The 24,789-nt window shown below is 48.9% G+C and overlaps 1 protein-coding gene across 2 annotated transcripts; it reads right to left on the minus strand.

Moving 5' to 3' along the window:
• Positions 1–390: 390 nt before the first annotated feature.
• STK11IP (serine/threonine kinase 11 interacting protein) lies at positions 391–19,716 on the minus strand. 2 transcript variants are annotated; one of them, XR_014616294.1, is made up of 25 exons: positions 19,557–19,716; positions 19,255–19,457; positions 17,119–17,193; positions 16,802–16,897; positions 15,797–15,904; positions 15,518–15,589; positions 14,426–14,555; positions 14,161–14,264; positions 13,270–13,359; positions 12,205–12,246; positions 11,537–11,704; positions 11,154–11,235; positions 10,681–11,049; positions 10,308–10,498; positions 9,234–9,344; positions 8,304–8,499; positions 6,403–6,900; positions 4,807–4,922; positions 4,519–4,616; positions 4,161–4,339; positions 3,827–3,911; positions 3,262–3,344; positions 1,518–1,744; positions 935–1,215; positions 391–691 (listed from the first exon to the last, which is right to left on the minus strand). XR_014616294.1 is itself a non-coding variant. In XM_084209122.1 (24 exons), exons 1-24 carry the CDS (start codon positions 19,609–19,611, stop codon positions 1,075–1,077), a joined length of 3,519 nt encoding a protein of 1,172 aa, XP_084065248.1. In that variant the 5' UTR covers positions 19,612–19,716; the 3' UTR covers positions 391–1,074. The 2 variants fall into 2 exon arrangements, 1 of the variants encoding a protein (XP_084065248.1); XM_084209122.1 differs by having other exon boundaries at positions 391–1,215.
• Positions 19,717–24,789: the final 5,073 nt, after the last annotated feature.

Genomic DNA, 24,789 nt, shown 5'->3' on the forward strand with positions numbered 1-24,789 from the left:
AGTCCCATCTCCACAGCCACACCAACAGCTCCTGAGACAGGCAAGCCTCTGAGGGCCTGTGCAGCAAGTAAGCAGCATGCTGGGGCTGAAAGGCCACAGGATGCCCACCTGAGGGCACAGTCAGAGGGGAACACCACAACCTGTATCTGGTGTCAGTCTAATCCTGTTTAAAATTGTTCCTTTGCTGCTCCTAGGAAGAGAGGAAAGTGGAGAATATTAGCTGGCATCCCATTCACACCTGAACAGGACAGGGAGAATGGCCTGAATCCAGTGAGATGTTAGAGAACCCTTGAGGCAGCAGCAAAGCTAGTATGGAAGCCCCTTAGAAAGACATTACAGCACTGCAAAAGAATGAAACAAGGAAAACATGACAATTCAATAAATATAAGCTTTTATTACAATAGAAAATAGTAAAACTCATGTTAAAATAGACTCTTGCTTTTGGACTTCTCACAAAAAGCCTAAGCCTTGCTTATACTTGTTGGTGCCCATCAAGGTCCTGACCCCTAAGCAGTGAGCAACACATTTCTGTGCTGAGAACCTCGAGGCTCCTTCCTCCCAGTGACAGTGAAAGACTACAGCAGCAGACTGAGCCATGCCCCATCAGGCAGAGAGGCAAGGGCTCTCTGTGGGGTTGTGTACAACATACTTCATCCCCTTGTGCAATCAGGCTCCAGTTTGAAGCAGGCAGCTTTAGGGAAACCATGGACAAGAAGGAGGGAGAGGGAAAAAAAAAATCATCAGCATATAATGATAGCTGTCCTGAAACAGCCAAGAAGGCAGCAAATGCATCTGTCAGAAATGGCACCTGACTGCCTTTGGGTAGCTTACACACTATTACAAGGAACACTCTCCACCTTCTCCTCGGGTGGCCAGTCCAGTGCAAATAACTGACTGTGCAGTCTGAACCATCATGTGCTCCCCTCCTACTCACCAGAAGGGGCCAGGGGCAAGAGTAGAGTGGAAAGCAGAGGCCACAGGACAGCAAGGTCAGATGGGAGTGGGAGACACTGGTGCACCACTGCTGGCACAGCAGCACTTGACTGCAAGTCCTGCCTGCTCCAGCCAGCAGGCTCACTCCAGTGCCTCATACACAGCCTTCCGGAGCTCGATGGAGAACATCTCCTCCCAGGGCACACGGATCCACTCCACCAGCTCTACCAGGAGCTCAGGGCACTCTGTGCGGATGTGCCAAGTGCTCTCTAGCTTCAGTACCTGGCAGGGAGGAAGAGTAGGCAGGTGAATGAGCAGACTGGCCTGACAGGCACCAATCAGCCCTGAGGCACCATCCCCCAGCACAGCTGCCGGCTCCTCCTAATTCCTCTGTGACCTCTCGTCCCCCTCTGCTGCCAGCAGTCAAGTGTCCCCAGCATGGCTTTGCACTGCGCTCCCCTGGCCCTGTGGTACAAGGCCCTAGGTTATGATGGGAGATGACAGCCCCAAGACACTCTTGCAGGAACAGGATCTGAGCACAGTCAGCCCCCAGCACCCCGACCCCATGAGCACCTCCCGCTTACCTCATCGTAAAGCATCAGCTTGATGTCACAAGGACAGAGGCGATAGGTGATGATATTGCTAATACTGGTGATTGGCTGCTTCTCCTTCAACTGGATGTTGCTCCTAGGAGGCATTTCTGCCTCACGGTCTTCATCCAAGGAGGGCTGCACCTGCCACTGGTGATTCTCCTCCAGCAGAAATAGCATGCTTCGGGTACTCAGCAGGGTCACAGGAAAAGCAGATGCCCCTAAAAGGATATGAGGGAATAAGAAATGCTTTGCTGAGAGCCTGAGTCACCACAGAACCAGCTTTGCTCTCCATTCCTCCCCTAGGGAAATCCTTTACAGCAGCAGTAACTTGCTGAATGACTTTATCCAGTTTCCTGACTGAAGAGGGGACCAGACTACTGAAATGTGGCTGGGCTTGACCAGCATATCCAAGGCTGTTGCAGGAGCATGTACATGAAAGACCACTGCCCAGCAAGGCTTGTCTAGCCAATGCCCTCAAGTGAGGCAGGTAGAGTCACTTGAGTCCTTTGACCTCTTAAACAACATTTTCCACTCCTTGGTTAAAATTTGACAGCTGCAGCTCAAAGCCTGCCTTTTTTGGCCTGAATTTGTCTGGCTGCAGATATCTCATCAGTGGAACAGAGAGCATACACATCAAGTTTAATACCAAGCTGGGATGCGTCATAAATATGACAGGAAGTAAAGTAGTTTTGATAAACTTTAGGCAACATAAATATAATCCAGCTATTTCAGTGGATGCAAATTAAAAGCATTACAACTTGGGAATAAGTTAGATGCACAGTAATAGGAAACCAATAGCAAAACTGGCTGAGGTCACAGGGGATCACAAGCTGATGCAGCAGTATGTTGCTTTTCTCATCACATCTCACTCTTGGGAATTAGTAGGACTATCAGAAAGGAGATGTTTAATTAATCCTGTCTACTTGGTAATGAGATCTCAGCCAGAACGGTGTCCAGTTTTAGGCACCATAATCTAAAAGAGGAGAAAACTTTAGAGTAAGAAAAATGCACTCTAAGTTCTCCCTCTCACATACTATTTGTTCAGCTTGAGGATAGCAATAAACATACTTCCCACAGATTCCTTCTGATCCTCACATTCCCATGCCTCCCCAGTGGTCGATGGTGACCAGGGGTGCAAAAGCTTAGTAGATTGGTCAGAATGTGATTAAGAGCTAGGTTGCTTTTTTTCAGTGTCCCCAGCTATGATGATGCTGGAATTGTTCACTGAAGACTCAAACCCCAAGTTTAACACTCCTGTTCCTCAGCAAGGCCTGGAACAAAACTTGAAGGGCTCCAGCAGGCTCCTCCTGTACTATCATCTCAGATTCTGGACACCTCCTTCTGTTTTCCCAAATGAAGAAGCCTTTCAGCAACTCACACAAACCATCTGTTTTTATGACTCCTCATCTTTCCCTCAGATCAGGGCAATGATCCAGCCCTCAGATAATCTCTAGCTTCTCAAGCTGTCACCAAAACTGGTGTGCAAGACCAGCTGCTCGTAGAGCTTAGACTTTCATATCTAAGGAAAAGGACTGGGAGATTTGCTGGATGAAGAGAAGTATGCGGCTATTCTACACAACCCAACACTAGAAAAGAGCCCTCACACATGCCCCCACCCCATTTCACTGCTGAAAAAAAGGCACAGCTCTTTTCTCCCAGACTGTGCACTAAAATCACAAGCATGTAAGCAGACAGCACCATGTGTAGGACATCTGGCTACTGAGATCTCCTGTACCTTGGATCAGGTATGCCAGCAGGTAGAAGAAACAAGTGTCATCTGCAGCTGCAGAATCTGTGGTCTTGGAGTCCAGCAGAGGCCTGGAGGAGATACAACAGTGGGCTGATTAGGAAGCACTCTGTTTCCAGTCTAGGTTTGCTGTGAACTAGCTACTGTTCCCAGTCCTCCTGGGGAAGGGAAGGACCCATATCTCCCAGATAATGCAAAGTCCTCCTTCTCCTGGTCCTCTGACTACCACCTTGCCAGCCAGGAGCCAAATGCTTCTTGCAAGTAAGAAGGCTGCCCTATGCCTCCCACTTTTTCTCCCTCCGTTATACTCTGGCTCCTCCAGAAGAGCTGAAGTTGCCCTGCCTGGCTCAGCCCATGACAGCCCTTTGCCTGCTCACCCTCTGTGCAGCAGGCACTTGAGACAGCTGCCCTAAACCACTAACATAGGCCTGGCTGCAACTCCAGTAGTGCCTCCTTCTGTGCTACCCTGATTCCAGCACCATGCTTCCCAGGGTCTGCTGGACAAGCAGACATCCCTTTCTACCTGAAATTCAAACCTCTCACAGGCTCTTACCATAGCCAATGCTGGGGATTCATTTCCACAGTGGGGATTTCCTTCACCTTACTCCTGTGCTTAGCAGGCAGCTCTTGCAGGAGATCTAAAGAGGGGGAGAAGGCAGGCGTCTCTTATTGCAAACCCAAGGGCAGTACATAACAGTTCAGGACACTTCTCTACTGTTCAGAGAGGTGTTCCAAGTTATGACGGCAGTGAGATTCTCTCCCAGCTCTTTCTCTGACCTGTCAAGAAGTTTATTTTCAACATCTATCCAACAATAGCTGTCCTGATAGTTCCCCAAGAACAAATCTTTCAAATCCTCTCCCCCACGCCCCTACAGCTCTACTCTTACCTGTCAGGGTCTGCAGGAACTGGTCACAGCAGCTTTGGTTCCGGATCAGCAGATTGTAGGAAGTTTTTGGGTTCTCAAACTCCATTCTCAAGGTCTGGTGGCAGAGTCCCACTTCCAGATGAGAAATATCAGACAGGCAGTGAGAGTCATTCTTCTTCAGCCAGTCTGCAGGTTGTCCCCTAATCACAGAGCACAGCCCTCAGCTGCAGCAGGCTGCCCCATCTCCTCTCCCACGTCAGACTGCAGCAGGGGGTCTGCCAGAAGAGCCTGTGCATGTCACCACCCCTCCAGGGTAAGGGCAGCAAGGCTAGCACAGGCTGGCACTAGCCAGCACTCAGACTTGCTGCAGGGTCCTCACCTGATAGCTCCAGTGACTTCCAGCACATAAATCTTGAGGTCAGAAGCAACCAGGATTGAGAGGAACTCTCCTGGCCGGCCAAACTTCACCATGACCACCTAGAGCACACAGAGGGTGTGTGACAGCTTTGGCCTGCCCTTGACAGCTCATCCACAGAAAGGCCAGACTCAAAGACACTTCGGCTCCCTTCACACCCCACCGTCTCTGAGACGCCACCTCAGTGCAGAACTCGCAGGGTGGCAAGAGGGACAGCAGAAGAGTTGTAGGAGTGGTGCTGTGGGAGCTCACCTTGAGGAAGCACTGGAACTCCTCAGCATTCTCCTCAAAAACTTCCATGTCCAGGTACAGCTTCAGGCGATGATCCACTGAGCGGAAGTCCCTCGTGTTCAGGACGCTGTTTAGAGCTGAGGAGAGCAAAGGGCAGCAATGACACTGTCCCCTGACCAGGGGCTGCCCGAGCATGCAGACAGGCACCAGGGCAGCAGTGTCACCCCCTCTGCACACCTGCTTCCATCAAGTCTCTCCTTAAACAAAGGGCCAAACCTGTGGGCTTTACAGGCCACAGGTCTCCATGTGGAGATAAAAGAGGAATTCATTGCTCCAACACTTGCTTTTTTTTTCAGATATACAAAGCTTTGGTCTAAGCCAGATTCAAACTGTTCTGGGCTGTTTAGTCCCAGAAGGACACTGCTTTGCTGCTGGATTTGGCAGGAGGACAATTCTTTATCACAAATCCAGGAAGATATTTCTTATTTCAGCTGGTGTCAGCTCAGGTCAACTTTTTAACCGGCTTTGATCATGGCAAGGTAAAAGGGGCCTGAGGAAGACACCAATAAAACTGCTAAAGAGTATAATTAGGTTTGTCATGAAATTGTATAACCAAAAAATTTATACAACAGCCACAGTACTGCCCAAGAGTTCACACTTCCCAGCAGAGCCTGTTTTCCACCAGAAACACTACACTAATCAACCACTCCTCACCAGGAACTTTCCACAGGCTCAGTTTTAAATTGGGACCTCGCAATGTGACCCCAGAAAAGAGACTGCCTTATTTCTCATACTTAACTGTACAAGACTGAACAAAGCAACTTTAAAACTGTGATTCTACACTGACTCCTCTTCTGAGACACAGCAGTCTTGAAGGACTGGGGGAGACCTCTATAGATCAAGAAAACAACAGGCTGTAAATCAGAACTACACTCAGCTGCAATAGAGTCACTTGCTGGGCTAGACCAGATAACCTCCACAGCTCCTTTCCAACTTGTTATTCTGTAAATCACAAGCTGATACCCAGGCAAAGGTAGTCTGCTTCCTCAGAAATCCAAGGTCCTTCAGAAAAATAATTTGTGGGCCTCCTGTTTTGCATGACAGTTCTCACACAGCCAGCATGCAATCTGTTGGACAGGTTTTGTCATCTGAAGCTCACAAAAAAAGTGAGGAAAGCACAAGCAACTGTAGATCCACAAACCAGAGCCTCCTTCTAGCACACCAGCCTCACACTGCACTTAAGCCAAAGAATAAATACAGAGGAATTGTGCATTCTATTCTCCAAAGGTAATGCTCCAGCTGGCAGTTCATGGATGCCACAGGAACCCAGTGTGTCCAGAACTGAGCAATGCAGCTTCCAGAGCAAGACCCTATTACTCAGAGTCTAAGCAATAATAGGTGTTAGGAGCTGACTCACTTTTCCTACCTTCAGGCATAAGGATTTAACAGAGAGTGGAATGAAAATCTCTGCACATAAGAACCATATGTTTATGGCTGCTCATACTTGATGTCCCCCTTCCCCATTAAACAGGAGAAAGTGTACCCTGCAAGCACCAGTGATAAAACCAGCAACAAGCTGTAACACCCCTAAACCCTGCACAGCTTCCTCATACTCACAAGGACTGAGATTCCATGTTTCCTCGGACTCCGAGTTCACAGAGAGCGGGGAAGGCGTGGGGCCCCGAGAAACGCTGTAGTGGCAGCTTCCCACCAGGCTGCCCCTGTTGGTGTCTGGGTGGCTGAGGGACAAGGACTGGCTCTTCACACTCTGCTCCTTCCCAGAGCCACCCTCTGATCCATGGCAGGTGGGATGAAGAGCGCTGCCAGGCACAGGCTCTGTGCTCAGCTCCGGGCTCCTGGCGCTGTTGCTGGTGTCTATCTCTGAGCTGTCCTCCCCACCAATGTAGAACTTCCCGCTCTCAGTGGCCAGGACAGATGTTTCCTCTGGGCCCTCCTGCTGGCTGCCTCCCTCCAGCACGGAGTCTGACAGGTCCTCACTCGTGCTGTCGGCACCAGGCGGCAGAGGTGTGCTGGAGCACTCCTCTGAAGGCAGAATGACCACATGGTCACTGGAACAACTGGGACAGGCTATGGGCTCACCAGCTGCTGCAGGACCTGTGAAAGATTTTGTCAGGTAAAAAGAAAAGCCAGAACAGCTCTCCTCAGCAAGATTTTACTTCCCCCCACTTCCTCTGCAAACCACAAACCCTCCCTTTTCAAAGTAGAGAATAGTTACAGTCTGACTTGAGCAGCTTGTTGAGCAACTTGTTCAGAAGCATATCCTACATACCTCCCCTCACAAATCAACCAGAAATTCTGGATCAGTGACACATGAAATAGTTCTGCTCAAATTTAGGGTGGCCCAGTGTGTGCTGTGGTTGCAACTGAAACTGTACCTGGGCTTTGTCTCATGACTTTCCTCCACTTCACATCTGCAAGTGCTCACATAGCCTCGGAAGCCCAAGCTCGTGACCAGTCAATCCAATCTTCCTTAGCCACTTCCCTCCCCAGCATGGTGTGTCCCTTCCCCAGCTGTCCTCATCCCTTCTGATACTGATTCCTGTTGCTCCCTTCATCCACACCAGAAGAGACTCCCTGCTGGATCATGGGATTCCCATTACTCTGGCAGGGAGAAGTATCCTGGGGTGGAGAAAAGTGCTGCAGCCAGGACAGCACTTCTGTGTTCACTGCAGCATTTCAATCCCAGGATACTTTGTCAAAACAGTATCTTCTCAGCTATGGCATTCCCTACTTCGAATACAAACTGAGCTTTGAAAAACACAGCAATCACAAGATGCCTACACAGGACTAGCCACATATCAGCTGAAATACCACATCTAGTTTTAAATAGCCAAAGAAAAGAGTGGACAAATGGGAAAAAGTACAAAGACCAGCAAGAAACTGAATGTATGAGATATGACTGACAAGTAAATTATCTAGAGAATTGAGCTTATTTTGTCTAGAGGACAGAAACCAAGAAAAGTTGCCAGGGGAGAACAATGGTCCTCAAGTACAAAGAAAGAAATAAATTGCTTCTCCGAAGTGACAGCAAATGTGGGCTTAAGATCACAGACAGGGAGACTAAGATTAGGGTTCTGGTTGTTTTCCTGATGTCTAACAGCCAAAGTTTTACCTGAAATACTGATGCATATTCCCTGGAAGCTTCCATTAGCAAAAGCGCTTTACAACAAATAAAGTGTCAGTGGCAGAACTGACTACATGACCTTTAAGTCCTCTCCCAGACTTCAGTTTCCAGCACCCTTGTGTTCCCCCAGGCCACCCAGCACAGGAGAGATGTTTGCTTAACCTTAAACCAGTGGTTTATTCCTGCTAGGAAACAAGGCAGGCTTTTCCCAGTCCAAGTAGGCCAAGTGAGAGTTCATCCCACAATAGGTTTTAAATTCCTGTACAGACAACACATCTCCTATACATTCCATGCTCTGCACCACAGCTGCCACCTTGGAAGTCTGCCTGGGCATTAATTAGCAAATATCCTTCTTCTGGGCACTACAGCCTACCTTGATCTGGGGCAACTAGAGTCTCCAGGATTTTGGTGTCTCCAAGCTCTGAAGAATATGAACCTTGATGCCAGGGGGGCAGGGACTGTGAAAACTCCTGCTTGCATTTCAGGCACTGGAGCTTCACGGATCCCTTCTCTTGGTCCTGATTTCGCCGGTTCTCCTCAACAGCTGGGGACAACACTTCAAGGATGCACTATAAATAGCAGCACAGGGAAAAGGATGCTATCACGTAGCTATGATTGTCCTAATAAAATCAAGCTTCTCACACCATCAAGTCTTTTCACATGCCTCACTACAGCATTTCAGAGTGTAAGGGGTGCAAGAATATTTCCCAGCTGCGCAAGGCTTGCCAAGGGCATGGAGCTTCACTGCAGAAGACCAAGACAACCTGTTTTTGCAGGTCTGTGCCGGATAGCTACATACTGACAGGCTCCCTCTGGAACTCTGATCTCAAAGGTCCCACCTATTTGTGTCTTGTCTCTAACAACTTGTTCAAATGTACTTAAATGCTTATCTTGAGAGAAATTATCGAATGAGAGACCAGAGTCCCTATCGCAGCTGTGTGGACATAGCACTGACATTCACTGTCCAGAGGACCGAGCACAGGCCAGCACATCACTCAGCACTCGCAAAATATTACATTGCATGTGCACAAGTAATGATCACTAGCTTGACTACAAACTTTTCATCCCAAGAGGGAGAAAACTGCAAGACTCTCTCCTTGAGAGCAATGTTTATGCTACAGGAGCTCCACTGCCCATGGCCATGCTCAGAGGGCCCTCCACAGGTCACCTGTGCAGAAGAAAAAGTCCCTACAAGCCAGACCCGGGCAGCAGGTGCTCACGTGCTCTGAGAACAGCAGCCCTATGCTGGCTGGAAGAATTCAGTGCCTTGCAGTAACACTGCCCCCTCCCCAAGCCCCCCCACCTGCAGACACTGCTCCGGGCAGTCGTCAAGCACCACATATCTGCGCTTCTGCCGGTCCTTGCGGATGTAGCTGAAGTGCAACGTGAGGACAGGGAAAACTCGCTCCAGGTCCTGCAGGAGACAGAAAACACCATTTCTAGGATGAGGGAGAAGCTGTCACAGACTACATTTGCTTGCAACAGGCTGAAACATGGCCATACAAGCACTTAATTTAGTACGTCCTAAGCATCCCTCCACAGCTGATAGCATTTGGGAGTCTGGTAAAATGGGCAGAAATAAATAAACAAATATAAAGCTACTAAGTGCTGACAAGACTTGAGTTGAGTGCTTGAAAAATTGCATGAGCGCTTGAAACTTACAACAGTAACTCTCAAGGCCTAGAACAATGCATTTCAAACAAAACACCTTTTTCTTAAAGGTAGTTCAGAAGAATATCAAACCACAAACATTCAAAAAGGCACAAGGGCAGGGTTTAAAAATGAGTTGGAGCTTTTAGAGAAAACAGAATTAGAGAAACCTGTGAACATGTCTGTATACAGACTGAATGTTAAAATCTTACCACATGGAAAAGGGGATTTCCAGACTCCCTTTCTAAAGAACCACAAAAGCCAAATAGGACTGGTAATGCTAAAGTGTGCACCTAGAGCAGATGGCAAACTGCCCACTGAGCTGCCAGGCTAGATAGACTCTGTGCTGCTCTAGAAACAATGCAATCCACAAGGAGTCCTCCAAGACTAGGGTGATATCACAGGGAGGAATGGATGGGAAGGAGATCTCCATTTCATTTAAGTTCCTCTTGAGAAGTCTCTCATTCCTCCACACCAGAACAACTCCAGCCATTGTCTTTAAATTCCAGCTCTGGAACAGATTTGATTCTGGCTTCTGCTGCATTATTGCAGGTAGTCTAAGCAATACAGATGCCGTTAGACACGCATGCATTGAGTTGAAGGGATGCTCAATCAGGCTTTGCAGGAGGTAGGAAAAGACCTGCAGGATTCTTGATAGGAGCCCAAATCCAGAATGCTGCCACACACAGGGAGTAAGATGACAAAGACTCAGAGAAGTGTAACTCACCATCCTCTTCCAGGTCAACTCAGAGGTCTCTACATTCTTCAGGCATTTCAGCTCCAGCTTGTGGAGGACTCTGGCAGCCTTCAGTTCCACCTCAATCACATGCTTAGCTGTGACTCGCAGGAAGATCCAGTCCGGCTCTGGGTCCCCTTCTCCTTCTATTTGGCTCACCAGCACTGGCTGGCACAGGTCCACTGCCAAACAAGACGCAATACAAGTCAGTATATGCAGTAGGCCTTCAGTCCTGCTGGACCTAGGTCCTTAGCATTCCCACAAACTGGGCACCATGATACAGCTTCAGAGACAAATCACATTTGATTGATCTATTTTGCTGTCACCCAAGCCCTTAAAAACAGCAGGGAAAGGACCTGTTTACCTTCTACCTTCTCGTCTTCTTCCTCTCCAAGCATTAGCTCATCTGCCTCCTCTTCTCCTCTCTGTTCTCCTTCCACAGGCTCATCCAGCTGTACTTCAGGCTCTCCCTCCTTCGCAGTGTCATCCAAAGGAGGACAGGATCCTTCTTCCTGTGATACTGGGGGCTTTCCTTGCTCTGGGTCAGAGCTCTCGCTCTGCAAGTCCATTGCAGCAGGTCTGCCTGTGATCTCATCTGCAGAGCGGCTGCGGGACATGACAGGTACTTGGTCATGCTCCTCCAGGTGTCTCTTGTATTGCAGCCAGTCAGCACCAAAGCGATCTCTGAAGCTGGCCAAGCGCTTCATCTCCTTCTGATGCTCTAGGACCAGACCTGCAAAGAGAAAACTTGGGAAGTATGAAGGTAGCCACCAGGCCAGAGCACTCTTACTGTGGGCAGTTTAGCTGCTATGTTATTAAGGAGACAACAAGGCTCACCAGCAGAGAGGGGTAATGCCTGAGGCTCGTGTTCTGTGTCACTTGGCTCTGAAATACTTGCTCTGCGCACTTTGACTTTTCCCTGGAAAAAAATAGGATAGAAGTAGTTGTGAGGAACTAGAACAATGAAAACAGCACCTGATGAGGGGCTCTGCCAAGCTGAAGGGTTTACAGTTGTTACGGTGTAGGGACACACCCTGAAACACTTGTGAGGGTATATGAAGATTAATATTAAAGCCCCGTCCTAACACACAGCAGTGTAAAGGCTCACGAACCATGCAGTCAGTACCAGACCACATCTCACTGCAGGAGGCTTCATGTCAGGGCATCCCCTTCACCCAACATGCCAGCTACATAGCTGAGAAGCAGTGTCAGTCCCAGACCTTGTTTTTCTTTCGAGGGACCCTGACGGCCACATTCTCTGATGGGGACTGGCTGTCGCTGAAGTCTGCAGCACAGGAGCTCTCCAGTGCACTGCGGTCCAGTGCAGTCTTCTCTGAGGTAGAAGTGTGGATGGACTGGGACACACTTTGCACAAGTCTTGGAAGGTGCTAAAGCAAGAAAAATAGAGTATTTCCAGCTGAGTACAAAGGGCAGACAAGGTAACCAAGCCACAACTCAGGCTGACAGCTTTCCTATCCTCACCCCAAGCTTTCACCATCTCAGTCAAAGCACTGACAACAGATCCTGCCTGATTGATTGGATTGTTTATCACAACCACTCTCATTTACCTCAATCTCTGCCTTTCTTAAAAATAGCAGATGGGAAACTGATAACTATTTTGCTGACATGTAGCTCAAGTGTCAAGTACCATACAGTACCTGAAGAGGAAACAGGCAAGGCTCCAAGTCCTGCAAGGCCACATAAGCCAGAATAAATTACACTGGCCAGTTCCAACAATTATTGGGAATCAGCATGAACTGAGACAAAATGATCTGTGTCTAAGTCAAGGTAGTCAATAAAGACTTAATAGGACACATGACAATGCAAAAACCTGTCAGAGTTCCCAGTCCCAAAGCCAGTAAGATCAGTTTTTAACAATTATACTTACCATTAGGTCTGAGGAAGAGAGTGGCTCCCCGTCCAAGAAGAACTGTAATTAGAGACCCATTTGCAGTCAGATTCCATTTGGCTGGCACATACTCAGGACAACTTCTGCTGACTCCTACTTCCCTTCAGGCCACCCTAGGGTTGGGATCCCTGGCAAAAAAACTGCAAAGAAACAACCCTGTTCCTGCCTATCCACCACTTCTTTAGTTGTAGCTACCTGACCTAATAGCATGTAAGGCCAGAAGGGACCGTTGTGGTTTTCCTGTTTACAGACTTTATAGCTTCCAGAAAGTTATCCAAGACAGTTCACGGAAGAGGTACAATGGATTATTCTACAACAGGTCAAATTGTTTTGAAAGGTACTCACTTTCACCTCAAAACCTTTATCCTACTTCTAGCCTGACTCCACATAGCTTCCAGTAATTTGAGCTTTTTCCAAGTTGCAGTTTGAAGACAATGAATCCAGCCATTTGCCACTGATATGAAGGGCAGAGCATCACTGGAACACCTTTGACTGTTAACAAGTAAGTTTATTTTGCTAAATTGCCAGAACACTGGCTTTGCTGGCTTCTTTATTTGAAATGAGATTACCAAGAACTGACCTAAGCACTGGAGTATAAGGGAACAGTAATGACACCTGACTGAGACCTGAGTGAAGGAGACAAAGAGCTGGCCATGGCTGCCAAAGTAGTACATACTTTGGCAAGGTTGGCAAAGACTGTGAGTTCCTTCTTTGCACAGTCCAGCTACATCATTACTATCTAGCATGAACAGAGCAAAGTTCCATTAGTGAGCAAAACTGAAGAGGTAGACAGTGAAGCCATATTAAGATTTGAGGTGTTGCAAACCTCAGATCAGTATTCAACTCCATGCTGGCCAGCACATCATGTAAAAATTTAAGGTTAAACTCTACTGCAGGTAAAAAAAAAAAAAAGCAACCACAAAACAATCACCACTGTTACACAGCTGGAATAAATCTGCAAGTTTCTTTTCCCTCATTTGCCCCAAGTGTTAGAACACCCTATGCCTTCAACAGCAGGGGCAGAAGCAGGTGGCTAATACTCACATTGGAGAAGGCTGCTCTGGGAGACACATGGACAAGGGCTGCAGATCGGTGATTTTGATGGAACCATATTGGGTTTCCCTCCAAATGCAGCTGGGTGAGGGAAACAGACAAGTTGTTACTAGAAGCAATATTCTCTACCTCAGTCTATCCTGCCTGCAGTCTCCAGTCATTCTCTCTGCTTCAAGAAATATCCTTGCAGTAGAACACATATCAAGCCAGGAAAGGACTAGGCTTTTAAAATGCTTTCTGAAATTAGTTCAGCAAATTGAGAAGCAGATTAAAGTACCTCCTACTCATGACCTAAATCATTATGAGCTTTTTCAGTACTGACTCAGAAGTGTTGAAAGAACAGTCCTCTGCAGGCCCAGAGAAGCTGGAGATGTCCCATCCCTGGAGATGTTCAAGGCCAGACTGGATGCGGCTTTGAGCAACCTGGTCTAGTGGGAGGTGTGTCCCTGTCCATGACAGAAGGGATGGAACTAGATCCTTGAGGTCCCTACCAACCAACCAAAACCACTCTCTGATTCCATGATCTTCCATCACAAGCACTATAGTGACTGCCATGCTCCTTCAGATTTCTCTGAACACATAAATCCACAACAGGATTATGGTAGGATCTTTACTGAACTTAACACTGTTGAAATCAGAAAGGATGAGCAAGGAAATGGGGATGAATACATGGAAAAAGGTTAGCTTGAGGAAGGGTCACTAAAAATGAAGGCTGAAACACAGGTGTCTGTGTAAGGCTCCCCCACTAGTTTCCTGCAAAAAAATTAAATGCTCAAGAGTTGAACTTATCTTTCAAAACTCTCTGGTTACCACAAAGTCTCCATCTAGCACACCCTGACCATGAAAGCCCTAATTTACCAACTCATCAGGCTTTATGCTTACTTTTTTTAAACAGTGCAGAGTGGACAATGGTGCCAGCTGGGCATGTTCCAGCAGCAGGTTATAGGCCAAATCCAGGTGCTGCAGATTCACAAGTTGTTCCACCCCTGTGAACAAAGCAAGAAGCCATCGGCATGCTACACGACATAACCTCCCCCAAACCTGAACCCTAGTAAAAATAGTTGTGCCCAAGATTTCAAGTTCTGTTCGTCCTCAAGGAAGACAGGAAGGCTTCAAACTCAGAAATGCTTCTGCCTTGTGGGCTCACCATTGATGCTGTCGAGCTCATTGTTGCGCAGGATCAGAGTCACCAGCTTGGATCGGCTGAAGATGCCAAGGTTAGGCACCTTGGACAGGAAGTTGTATGCCAGATTGAGGTATTCTAGCTCTGTAAGGGTCTGTTCAGAGAGAAGAGCAGCACTGGATCAGTTGGAACCTTATCTCAAAGCCTGGCCCTGAACTCAAGGCAAGGTACTAGCTTCTACCATATTTTTCATGCCAACAGGGTGAGTCAACAAGTGAATTTCTTTACACTGTTTCTGCAGGAAGACTTCGATGTTCACATTGGGAGTGCTTTGTTTAGGGGCACTCAGCATCACCTGATGCTTTACAGAATTTTCCAGGAGCACCTTTCTCTTTCCTCATCAACTTTGATGGAGCATAGGAAAGGACTGGAAATCCTGCATCAGCAAAAGGAGTGAACTATCGAAATAAACCCTTTCTTACCTTTGTAAAGATGATGGGGAATGATACATTATGAGCCCCACCAACTCCTCAAAAAGCTGTTTCATAGCTTTCCTTCAAAGAAGCAGATTCAGCCCAGCAAAGCACGGATTTCACTGCTGCTCCCCAGAAACACACAAGCCATTGTGATGGACTATTCCTTTTCTAGAGTAACTGACTGGTTTCTGAGAGCAGGAAGTAAATGCTACTGGCAGTTTGAACAAACTGAACAGTAAGCTTCTACAGCCCCATGCCTGGCTACATAATTCTCACCTGCTGCACAGATAACAGCAAAGTCTTGGCCACAGTGGAGTGCCCATCCTGTGAGGGGCTGTACACACAGAGTACCCTGTGTGTATCAGTGCATTTACCACTCAGCCATGCTGGGCTGTCAAGTGACTACTAGAGCTAACTCTCTGTCTTAGAGGTGAGGAACACTGCCTTCTCTACTTCAGTGGCACCTGGACTGCACACACAGGACAATGGTTTTCATGCTGCAAGCACTAGCTCTAAGCCACACCACTGTGATTTCTTTTATTATACCTCACCTAGTAGGAACGTGATGTCAATGATTACAGAAATTCAGCGGTATCCTCTGCACAGGAGGAAACTCTGCTGGTCAGCCCAAAATACTCACCGTTAAATAGTGCTCACAATCCTGGATCTTGTTGTGACTCAAATCCAACACCCTCAGAGCATTCAATAATTGCTGAGGGACAAAAAGATACTAGATCAGATCCTACAACTGTCTCTGTTACAGCATGAAAAGCCTCTCCTGCTGGGAGAGGCCAGCAAAATTAACACTGCCCGCTTCCTCCCACCCAGACCTAGCAGCATCAGTAACAGAAGGCCTGGCTCTTGGCTGTGATCATCTCCTCTCTTCTCCTCAGCCATGCAGGAAGGATGCCCCACTCACCAGTGAGTCATCCAAGGCAGTGATTGAGTTATAGCTGAAGTTCACAGTCTGCAGTTCCAACCACGGGAGAGCACAGCTCAGATCTCCACCACATGCCGAAATTATTTCCTAGGAGGAAGAGAGGAGCCGTACCTTGGTGACTACTGGCTGTTGTAGTAAAAGCAGATGAACACAGGAGAACAGTCTAGAAGGTGGCTGACATACTGTGCTTTACAGACCTTGTTTTGCTTAGAGAGGCAGTGACTTTTATGTCCCTAATTCAAGTATTTGGCTGTGATGGGAATCCCACGGCCAGATATTTAGAAAGAAGGGAGATGCTTTTGTTTCCTACTGTGAAGTGGCAATAGTTAACCTAATCTGTTAGATTTCTTAGATTTAGAACACTGAGCACAAAGATTCATGCTAACGAAATCATTTTCAGGCCTCCCTCAAACAAAAGCAAGATACACACTTGTATCCTAACAGATAAAAAGCTCTGAAAGCACTCCCTACCATCAGCCCTACTGTCCAGCAGGTGTCTGCTTCTACATCCCAGAGGCCCATGGCCAGCACAGCCCATGCTACTCAGCTTTTCACGGTTGGAGCTTGCCTTTGCGTCTCAGAAATGTGTTGGGCAGCAGTGCAGGTAAGACACTGGGGCACAGCATTTCCTCTGGCAATATAAGCTCTAAAAAGGCTGCTGAGGTACAATGAAATAAACCTTGACCAGCTGCAGTCCTTGAATGTGGAAACAGCTAGATCATGGAATTGTCAGACCTAGCTGGCACAAATGTTGTCCAGAGCCAGAAATTCTCAAGAAGATAAAGAGAAGCTTACAGAGCACATGTGCCTGCAAGCAGGGAATCCTTCAACACTGCTGAGACAGGAGAAGGGAGATGAAGCCATACACAACATGAATGAATAAAAGGGCTAGCACCATCTTCTATATCTTCCCTGTCTGAAGAGCTGTAGCATGAAGACAGCCTTTCTCTTGCAATTTACCCCATGAGCTGTGTAGACACTCACCTCTAGTGTACTGATACATTTGCAGCAGGTTAGAGATTCCAGCTGAGAATAGACAAATCGCAGTCCCCGGAGGCAGTGTGGAGGGACAGACCTCAGCTGCAGCAGTGATGAGAAAGCAAGAACAACATACATCAAAATATTACAGTGCAGATCCAAGTTTTACATCAAGCAAGCTTAGCAGGAGTTTAGTCTTAGCCTTCCAGGGAAGCCACAAAAGCCTACCCAGTTTTTAGGAACAGAAGCATTCTGCAACCACAAAACTAGCCAAGAAAACCCAAACAGCAAAATTCAAAACCACTCTTGCTATCTATACTTACTTCCAGATGCCGGAGGGACTTGAAAGGGAAGATCTTCACAGCAGATTGCAAAACACAGTCTGGAACATGAACAAGCTGGAGAAATGAGAAAAGAAGTCTCATGTCAAGCTTGATTTGTACTGCATTACCACCTTCCTGATGCACCAACTGCAGCACCTTGAACAGGCTGTCCCTCCAGCTCGGGTAATCCCTTAAAAGCTCTCTCCCAGTGCTGGTGGTGGCACTGTCTCCTTGGATCCATAGTATACAATAGAGGTCACAGAGAATAGCACATTAGTTAGTGTGGTCTGTCAGCCCATTGAGCTCCTCTTCATCTCCCCTGCCCACATGGCTACACCACTTTCAGTACCACTGGGAGGTCTGACAGCTGGATTCCTCATCAGCCAAAACCAGCAAATCTATTAAAGACAAAACTAACTGCTGGAGGTATGTTTATCAAGCAACTGAGTAGAACTAGCACTCTGGCGGGAGGTGTGCACGTACATTTTGCCACAAGAGGCCAAATAAGGCAAATCATAAGCAGATACAACAGAAAACAGAGTTGGCCTCCAAGGCACTGTTAGTGTTAGACTGAGGTGCCTGCAAACCTCCTCTTTGTATTCTGTAGTGCAGCCACAGGCCCTTTCTGCACAGGGCAGTTAGGCTGTGCTCATGTACCACAAAGCAGCTTATTAAAACCACCTTCTAACGCCTTCTACGGACAGTGCATAAACAGTATTTCTGGCTGCTACTGAAAGTGAGTAATGAAGCAGCTACCACTTCTACTGTAGACAGCAAAGTACAACCAGAAAGACCATCTCTGCCAGTTATATATACATTTACACAGAAGTGACTCATCAGATGCAGAACAGACATCCTAAGGCCTCATCACCACTATGGCTTCCACAGCTACAGCCCTGCCAGGAATTAATCACTGCCCACTGCCTGCCAGCACTAATGCTGCATGTTGAACAAGAGCATTCGTAAGGGGAGCTTGCACTGGCAAGCTTTAATGACCAGTTCTAGCAAAGTTTATTTCAGATGCCATTCTTGCTGTGTGACTTGATCATCTCCTCTCCCATCACTGTCTTAAAAATCTATCAGGCTGATATAAATTATTAGCTTCTCCAAGTAAACCACTTACCAGACATCAATGGGCAGAGGCTTCTTTAGAGGCTTGTTCCAGAGAGAACACATTTTCCAGTGAACAGGAGCACTCACCACAACATCCTCCTGATTGCAGAGTCCCTCCCTTCCTCCTCCTGCCAGGAGACCCATGTTTCTCCACAGACTCTGGGCCCCACTCACTACACTGTTACAAAATCTTCCCAACAACATTTGGATACTGCTCCACTCTCACAGGGAAAACAGGTTTTTAAAGACATCACAGATTTTAGTGCTCAGCCGCAATACCTTCTGAGCCCCGCTGCAGAACACAAAACAGCTGCTAATGCCTCTTCCCCTTTCATGCTCCTTTCACCTCTACTACCCACCCAGCATGTCTCAGGGCCGAGCAGAATCATGTGCAGCATCATTGCACATGCCACCTTTCAAAAACCTCTCTGAAGAATTTCTTGATCTGCAGTTTTGTCTTTATTACAGCCTCTTTACTACAGCCTATTTATTGTTAAAATTAATGAGGATACCTTACTAGAAGTATCCCGTGCTGTGAAACTGATCAACCAGAACCACTGCCCAGGCTGCCGAAGTAAGCAGCAGCTTCAGAGTGCGCACAGCATATGACCCTTCTACTCAAGTTCCCTGGCTCCGCTGCCTTGGGCACATCAATCATCACTCCGGGAGCACTCAGCTGTGCTCAGGGGCCAGATACTGCCTGAATTGCTCAAGCCCTTCAGGAAATAATAATTTCCCCAACAATGACAACACCTCACCAAGGTCAGAACTTAATTAACTCCTGCTGCCCCCGTTTTTAACTCCGAGAAACTTTCTGCTGAGTTGCTGGCTGATCCTAGGTAAGCAGCTATAGACTATCGTGCTAAGCGACGACTGCATGCAAGAGCTCTGGGAGAGCCCTGTGACCCACGGAGCCCGCAGGTCACACGGGGACAATGGGCACCTGAGGAGGCTGCTCTGAAGCTGCGCCTGCCACCTCCACTGGCCGGCCCTGCAGCACGCCCGGCCCCGCTGCGTACGGACCTTCAGAGAGTGAGTCTTCTGCAGCACATCGAAGAGGAACTGCGCCTGGAGGATGGCGGCTGTCTCGGCGGGGTGCGAGGGCAGCGCCACGAAGCCCCGGTTCTGGTTGCGAGAGCCCAGGTGCTGTTCGAAGACCTGCGTGAGGTGCTGCAGGGTGGAGGTGAGCAGCGTCAGCGTGCTGGAGCCGTCCAGGACGAGGTCCCCTGCAGGACAGGGAAAGGACGGGCCAGGCCCTGAGCGTCCACGCACCGGGGCCACTGACGCGACCCGGCCCGGCGAGGCCCGCGGCGGCCGCCACTCACCGGCGTCCTGCAGCAGCCGCGCCAGGCCGCGCACCAGCGTCTCGGCCGCCGCCATCTGCAGCGGGGAGGCCGAGGGGACCCCGGCCCGGTCCGGTTCGGCAGGGCCCGGCACGGCCGGTGCCGCCGCCGCTCCTCCGCTCTTCCGCGTTACCGCCGAGGCGCGCCCTTCCGCCGCACCAGCGAGGCGGCCGCCGCTCACATCCGGTTGCCATGGAGCCCGCCCCAGCGTCCCCCTCCCGCTCGGCGGGGCCCTCGCCCCCCGGCCCCCGCCCCGCCGCCGCCCCGCGCCGCCGCCCCGCAGCCCCCCCGGTAAGCGGCGGAGGCCCGGCAGCGGCGGCGGTCGGCGCGGAGCGGGCCGGGCCGGCGGGAGGCCGGGGAGCAGCGCCGCCCGCCGCCAGCGCGGCGCGGCACGGCACGTGTCGGGCGGAGCGCGGCGGCGGGGCTGGGGCGCGGCGCGGCGGCGGCGGCGGGCGGCTCTCCTGCTCCGGCGGTGCGAGGTACGGGCCGGACGGAGGGGGTCGGGGGGTGGGTTGTACCTGCGCTGCTGCCCCGGCTGCGGCAGCTCCGCCTGGCTGCCCTGCCCCGGCCCGTCTGCGGAGCGCTCCGGTGCTGCGCGGTGCGTGGCGCGGTGCGGGTGGCTGCCGGTGCGGGGCATGGTGCATGGCATGGCACGGTGCGGGGCGGTGCATGGCACGGGGCACGGCACGGCACGCAGCGCGGGGCTCGGGGCTGGATGCGGCGCGGCTTGGAGCAATCCCGCGCTCCGCACCGGACGGGCTTGCAAGGCACGGCACGGCGCGGAGATGGTGCAGTGACCCCGGTGGCTGTGTGTGTCACTTTCCTTCCCCGACTGTACGTGTGTCTGTCAGAGCCGTCCGTACGTCCGGTGGAGGGGTGGCTTATTGTTACTGTCTGGTGTTGGCGCTTGGTTCTGGAGTGAATTTTGTTCCGTGTGTTCATGTGTCTGTGGACCGTGCAGGCTCCGTCCCGTCTGGTACCCTATGAAGGGCCTGTTGTGAGGGAGAGTCACGGAACAGACAGTGCTTCAGGAGTGAATGGCTGTGATGGTTCATCCAGGGTAGTTCAGTGGAGTGTAGGATTAATTGAAATATTTAAGCCTTCTAAAGTGTTTGTGTAATAATGCAAATTTCAACATAGCCATGTGGGAGAGAGATCCACAGGTTAAAACCTTCATGCCACAAAACTTTGTGTGTTTCCTGTCTTATGTGTTGCCTTTTCATTCTGGTATGTGTGTCTTGTTCCTCGGCCATGACAGAGGAGAGGTAGGGGCAGTGCAGCCCACTCATGTTTTGTTTGGCTTTGAGGCTGTGAGTGTCACAGTAGCATCCAAATGCTTTGATGTATGCAGCAGCACCCCTCCTGCTCCTTTTCTCCCTGGACACGCACATCAGTATTTCTTCCCAAGAAAATCTTCCAAGGCCTCTAATCCTTCTCCTTTGTGAGCTCTTCCAGTCTGTGTCTATCAGCCAGAGTCTCTTCTCCTCCCCTATCCTCAAACCAGCTTTGCCCTTGTGGCTTTATCCCTATCTTAACATCCACTCCTAGTCTAGACACTCCACAGCTAAATTATTTTCAGCCAATGGCCAGGGGATTAAGGAAGAGCTGAGGAGATGGATGTGGGACCTGATGGCTGTCTCCATGCAGCCCCTAGCCCATGGAGCTGGGGCAGCCTGCCTGTAGCATTACTGACTCATCTTTATTGCAAAGGGACAGTGTGAACTGCTCGCCTCGGCCCTCAAAACTGTGCCAAATTTTGTTTTTCTCAGCAAAACAGGGAAGCACTGGCACTGTGAAGCAGCCTTTGGGGATGAGGGGGAGCCCCACTGGAGTCCCTGTGAGCTACATGTGGGAGATGCTGTAGCTGCCAGCATTGCAGGGACTTGCCTGCTCTCTTTCCTTCAGATTCCCTTAAGCCAAGGTGGTCAGTACAATGGTCAGTACAAGGTATGGTGATTTATGTCAGCCAGTTCTGTTTACTGATGTGCTTGTGGACAGAACAGGGATGTGTGAGTGCACACAGGTTGGCAGGCTGTGGATTTTTCTGGCCTCCCTTCGAATCTGGCCTGCTGGCATGATGCTTCTATTACTGAAAATTACTTCTAGCGGGAATGCTGAATCACGTACTCCCCATAACCAGGAGATACAGTAGGATGAAGGTATCAGTCATTTGCTTTTCTTTAGTGATGTTGTTTTTTTTTTTTTTAGTTTCTCATTTTATCTTGTGCTCTTCTTATGGCAAACCAGGCAATGATGCCAGCAGGCTGGGCACTTCGGCATGGTGCTTATTAGCAGAATTCTCCCTGATACTCCTTTTAAGTTTCTATTTTCAATTTTAACCTATTCTTAAGTCTCTTTATGAAGGGCTGCCTGACAAAAAAAATAATCTTCAGTTGTGTTTTACACCCTTGAGATCTTTCCAGACTGCTGGTTTGTTCCATCCCCATCTTAGTCATCCCATATTGTGCTAGATAAAATTAGCTCCTAACCTTTCCTTGTAAATCAATCCCTCTGGCCCACTGGCAAAATTTTGCTCTTCTCTGAACTCCATCTGTTGAGGGTGGTAGAAACACCAGGCAGGATCCGGTAGGTTTCCATCCCACCTTCCTCCAGAGGTGGCACAAAGTAAGGGGCAAGTGGCCTCTAGTGGCCGTGGACAGCTGTGAATGTGCCGAAGGGGAGCAGCAATGCTCTCAGGCTGAGGGCTCTCCATTCTCCAGGAACAGGAGAGCTGGTAGGGTAGAATCGGAGAACACGCCTCTCATCCTCACTTCCTCTCTCGTCCCCAAAGCGTCAGAGCCTTCCAACAGCTGGGCCCCACGTCCTGTCAGACTGAGGTGCCCACACGTTGCATCGTGCTTTCATTGATGGAAACCCCATGGGTATCTCCAGTCCCTCTGAGATTTCAAGGCAAGTCCCCAGGGCTCTCTTACTGCTACTACAACTGTCTGGCTTTTAGCTGTACAGCTTCATTAGAGTAATGGCTTCAGCATAATTCTGAATGTGCTACTATGATGGATAAGGAAAGACCAGGTGCTGGATTTTCCCTCCCTTTCAACTTCGTTTAGGCAGTCGGGCTGTAGTTTTAAACGCAGTATAACATCTTAGAAAGCTGGTGTCACCCAGTAGTTCTCCAGGATGTTGTTTTCCTCCCTCCCAGAGCACAAAATGCCTCTGGAACCTATGCTTTGCTTCAGACATACCTAAGGTTGCCCTGAAACAAAGCACATTGCTTCACAGCCCTGCTGATTGTTTTAGTTTACTTCAAAGGCCCCACAAGGCATGTTAGTGGCACAGAGGTGAAGCTGAGCATTAGCATTTCTTTTGTTAAATTACCTGTACCATTTTGCTAAGTCTTAGGGATTCTGCCTCTACAGTAGCTGCTGTCCAAAGCTCCATTATCTTTTTACTCCCTAAGTTATAGTCCTTGCAACACGTTTTTGCAGTCACTCTGTAGCCATGAATGTTCTGTTCCTTAAAAATGTCCAATCCTTTCTTTAACAGTGGTGATGCCATGGCCCTGCAAAGTGACGTTCCCCAGCCAGCTCTTCCCACTGGAATAAAATGTTCCCTGCCTTCAGTTCCAAAAGTACTGCTGTTTGTTTTCATGAAATTATACCCTTTTCTTGAATTAAATTAAAAAAAAAAAAAGCTAAAAAAAGGACAGGTATTAACCTTTTCTCTGTCATGTCTCCTACTAAAAGGATGGCCTGGATGCTGCATTTGCTGTTTAGATGTCTGTCTTGGCAGCCCATTTCTCTTGAGCTGTTGATGTCTTACTGAGGATGAAATTAGTGATGAGTCCAATGAAGTGTGTTTCAGGGCTTTCTTCCATTATGTTTTGCCTCATTCCTGATAATTAGGAAGGTAGAGCAAAGGACCGTCCTTCATCAGTGGTCAGATTAGCTCCTCAAAATCTTGCCTTACAAATGGCCCTGGGATTTTTAGTTTGAATAAGCTCTTCATGTAGGCAGAGTAAGCAGACTGTAGACCTTCTGGAGATCTTCAAAGATGAAGGGATGATAAAGTGGCCTTACTGCCTTCCTCCTTAGACAATCTTTAGTGTTTTAGTCACCTGTCTTGAACAGTGTCCCATGCTAGGTACTTCAGATGAGATAGTAAGAAACCCCTCAGCAGATAGCTAGGACATAGACTGTAGTACTTACTCCAAAGTTTTCGTAGCTGGAGAATAGCTTGTTCTGAAAGATGGGTTTAATTTCCCTTAATTTTCTTTGTCATAAATACAAGTTGTTACCAGAGAGACGGCCAAGCTCTCCTCTGACATTGCAGTGTTTTGCTCCTTGATGATATCACTGAAAAAAACCATTTTGTCAATTTTGAATTCATTTGTATTCTACCCTTGTAGTTTTAACGAATGTCCCTTTTCTTCTGCTGTGAGCTGAGGACACTTTGCTTCTCCCTGTGCCCAAATCACTGTGTATATGCTTACATCTTCTCTGTTTTAGATGAGTTTTTTGGGATCAATGTCTTCCCAGTGCTAGCCTCTGTACCATCTCCAGTTCTTCCTGGAGTGCAGCTCATGCTGTTTAGGCTGTGCTGCTGCTGAAGATGGTTTGACCAGACGTGTTTCTGTGTTAGTCTGTATACCAGTCCTTGTCAAGCGTAGCACCTCTTTGCCTTCCTCACACGTAGTTGGATATTGAGCAGATTGTTCCTTTGTGCTGTCCTCAGGGACTTGTGTGTCCTTTAGCCGTGCCAGTGCTGACAGGGCACAGATCTGCAGCCTTGGTCTCTTTGCCTGTAACACGTATTGTCTTGTGTGTGGCGTTTGAATGATGAACTGTTTGTCCTTGTCCCATCTCTGTGGTCTGTACAGCTCTCTCTGTGGTTCTTTGTGGCCTTTTTGGGATCTGTCCACTTAAAGCTAGGTGCCACAGGACTACTCTGCTGCCTGCTCCTGGCATGTACTCCCAGCACCTGATCTCTCCGACTTTTTCTTTCCCTGGTGGTCAGTCACACCCCAGCTTTGCACTGGTGTGCTGCTGTAGAGGTGGCTGAGCAGGAAGCTTTTCTTTCTCTTGCGCAGCCCATGCAGGAGCTATATGTAGCTGATGTCTCCCTCTGACCTTTCAGAGAAGGACAGGATCCCATCTATCCATGATCAGCTGGAGCTGGTGGCCAAAGCAGCATGGGCTGGGCCACTTGCCCCTGCACACTGCTGGGGACAGGCCTGTCCTACTGATGCCAGGGAGGT

Source organism: Fringilla coelebs, assembly GCF_963513975.1.
Source record: "Fringilla coelebs genome assembly, chromosome: 7".
Taxonomy (NCBI): Eukaryota; Metazoa; Chordata; class Aves; order Passeriformes; family Fringillidae; genus Fringilla; species Fringilla coelebs.

Coding starts and splice junctions, on each gene's coding strand:
- STK11IP (XM_084209122.1), bottom strand. CDS start 19,611: ATGGCGGCGGCCGAGACGCTGGTGCGCGGCCTGGCGCGGCTGCTGCAG. Junction 19,458..19,556: donor GCGGCTGCTGCAGGACGCCG/GTGAGTGGCGGC, acceptor CCTGTCCTGCAG/GGGACCTCGTCCTGGACGGC. Junction 12,247..13,269: donor CCAGAGCAGCCTTCTCCAAT/GTGAGTATTAGC, acceptor CTCTAATTACAG/TTCTTCTTGGACGGGGAGCC.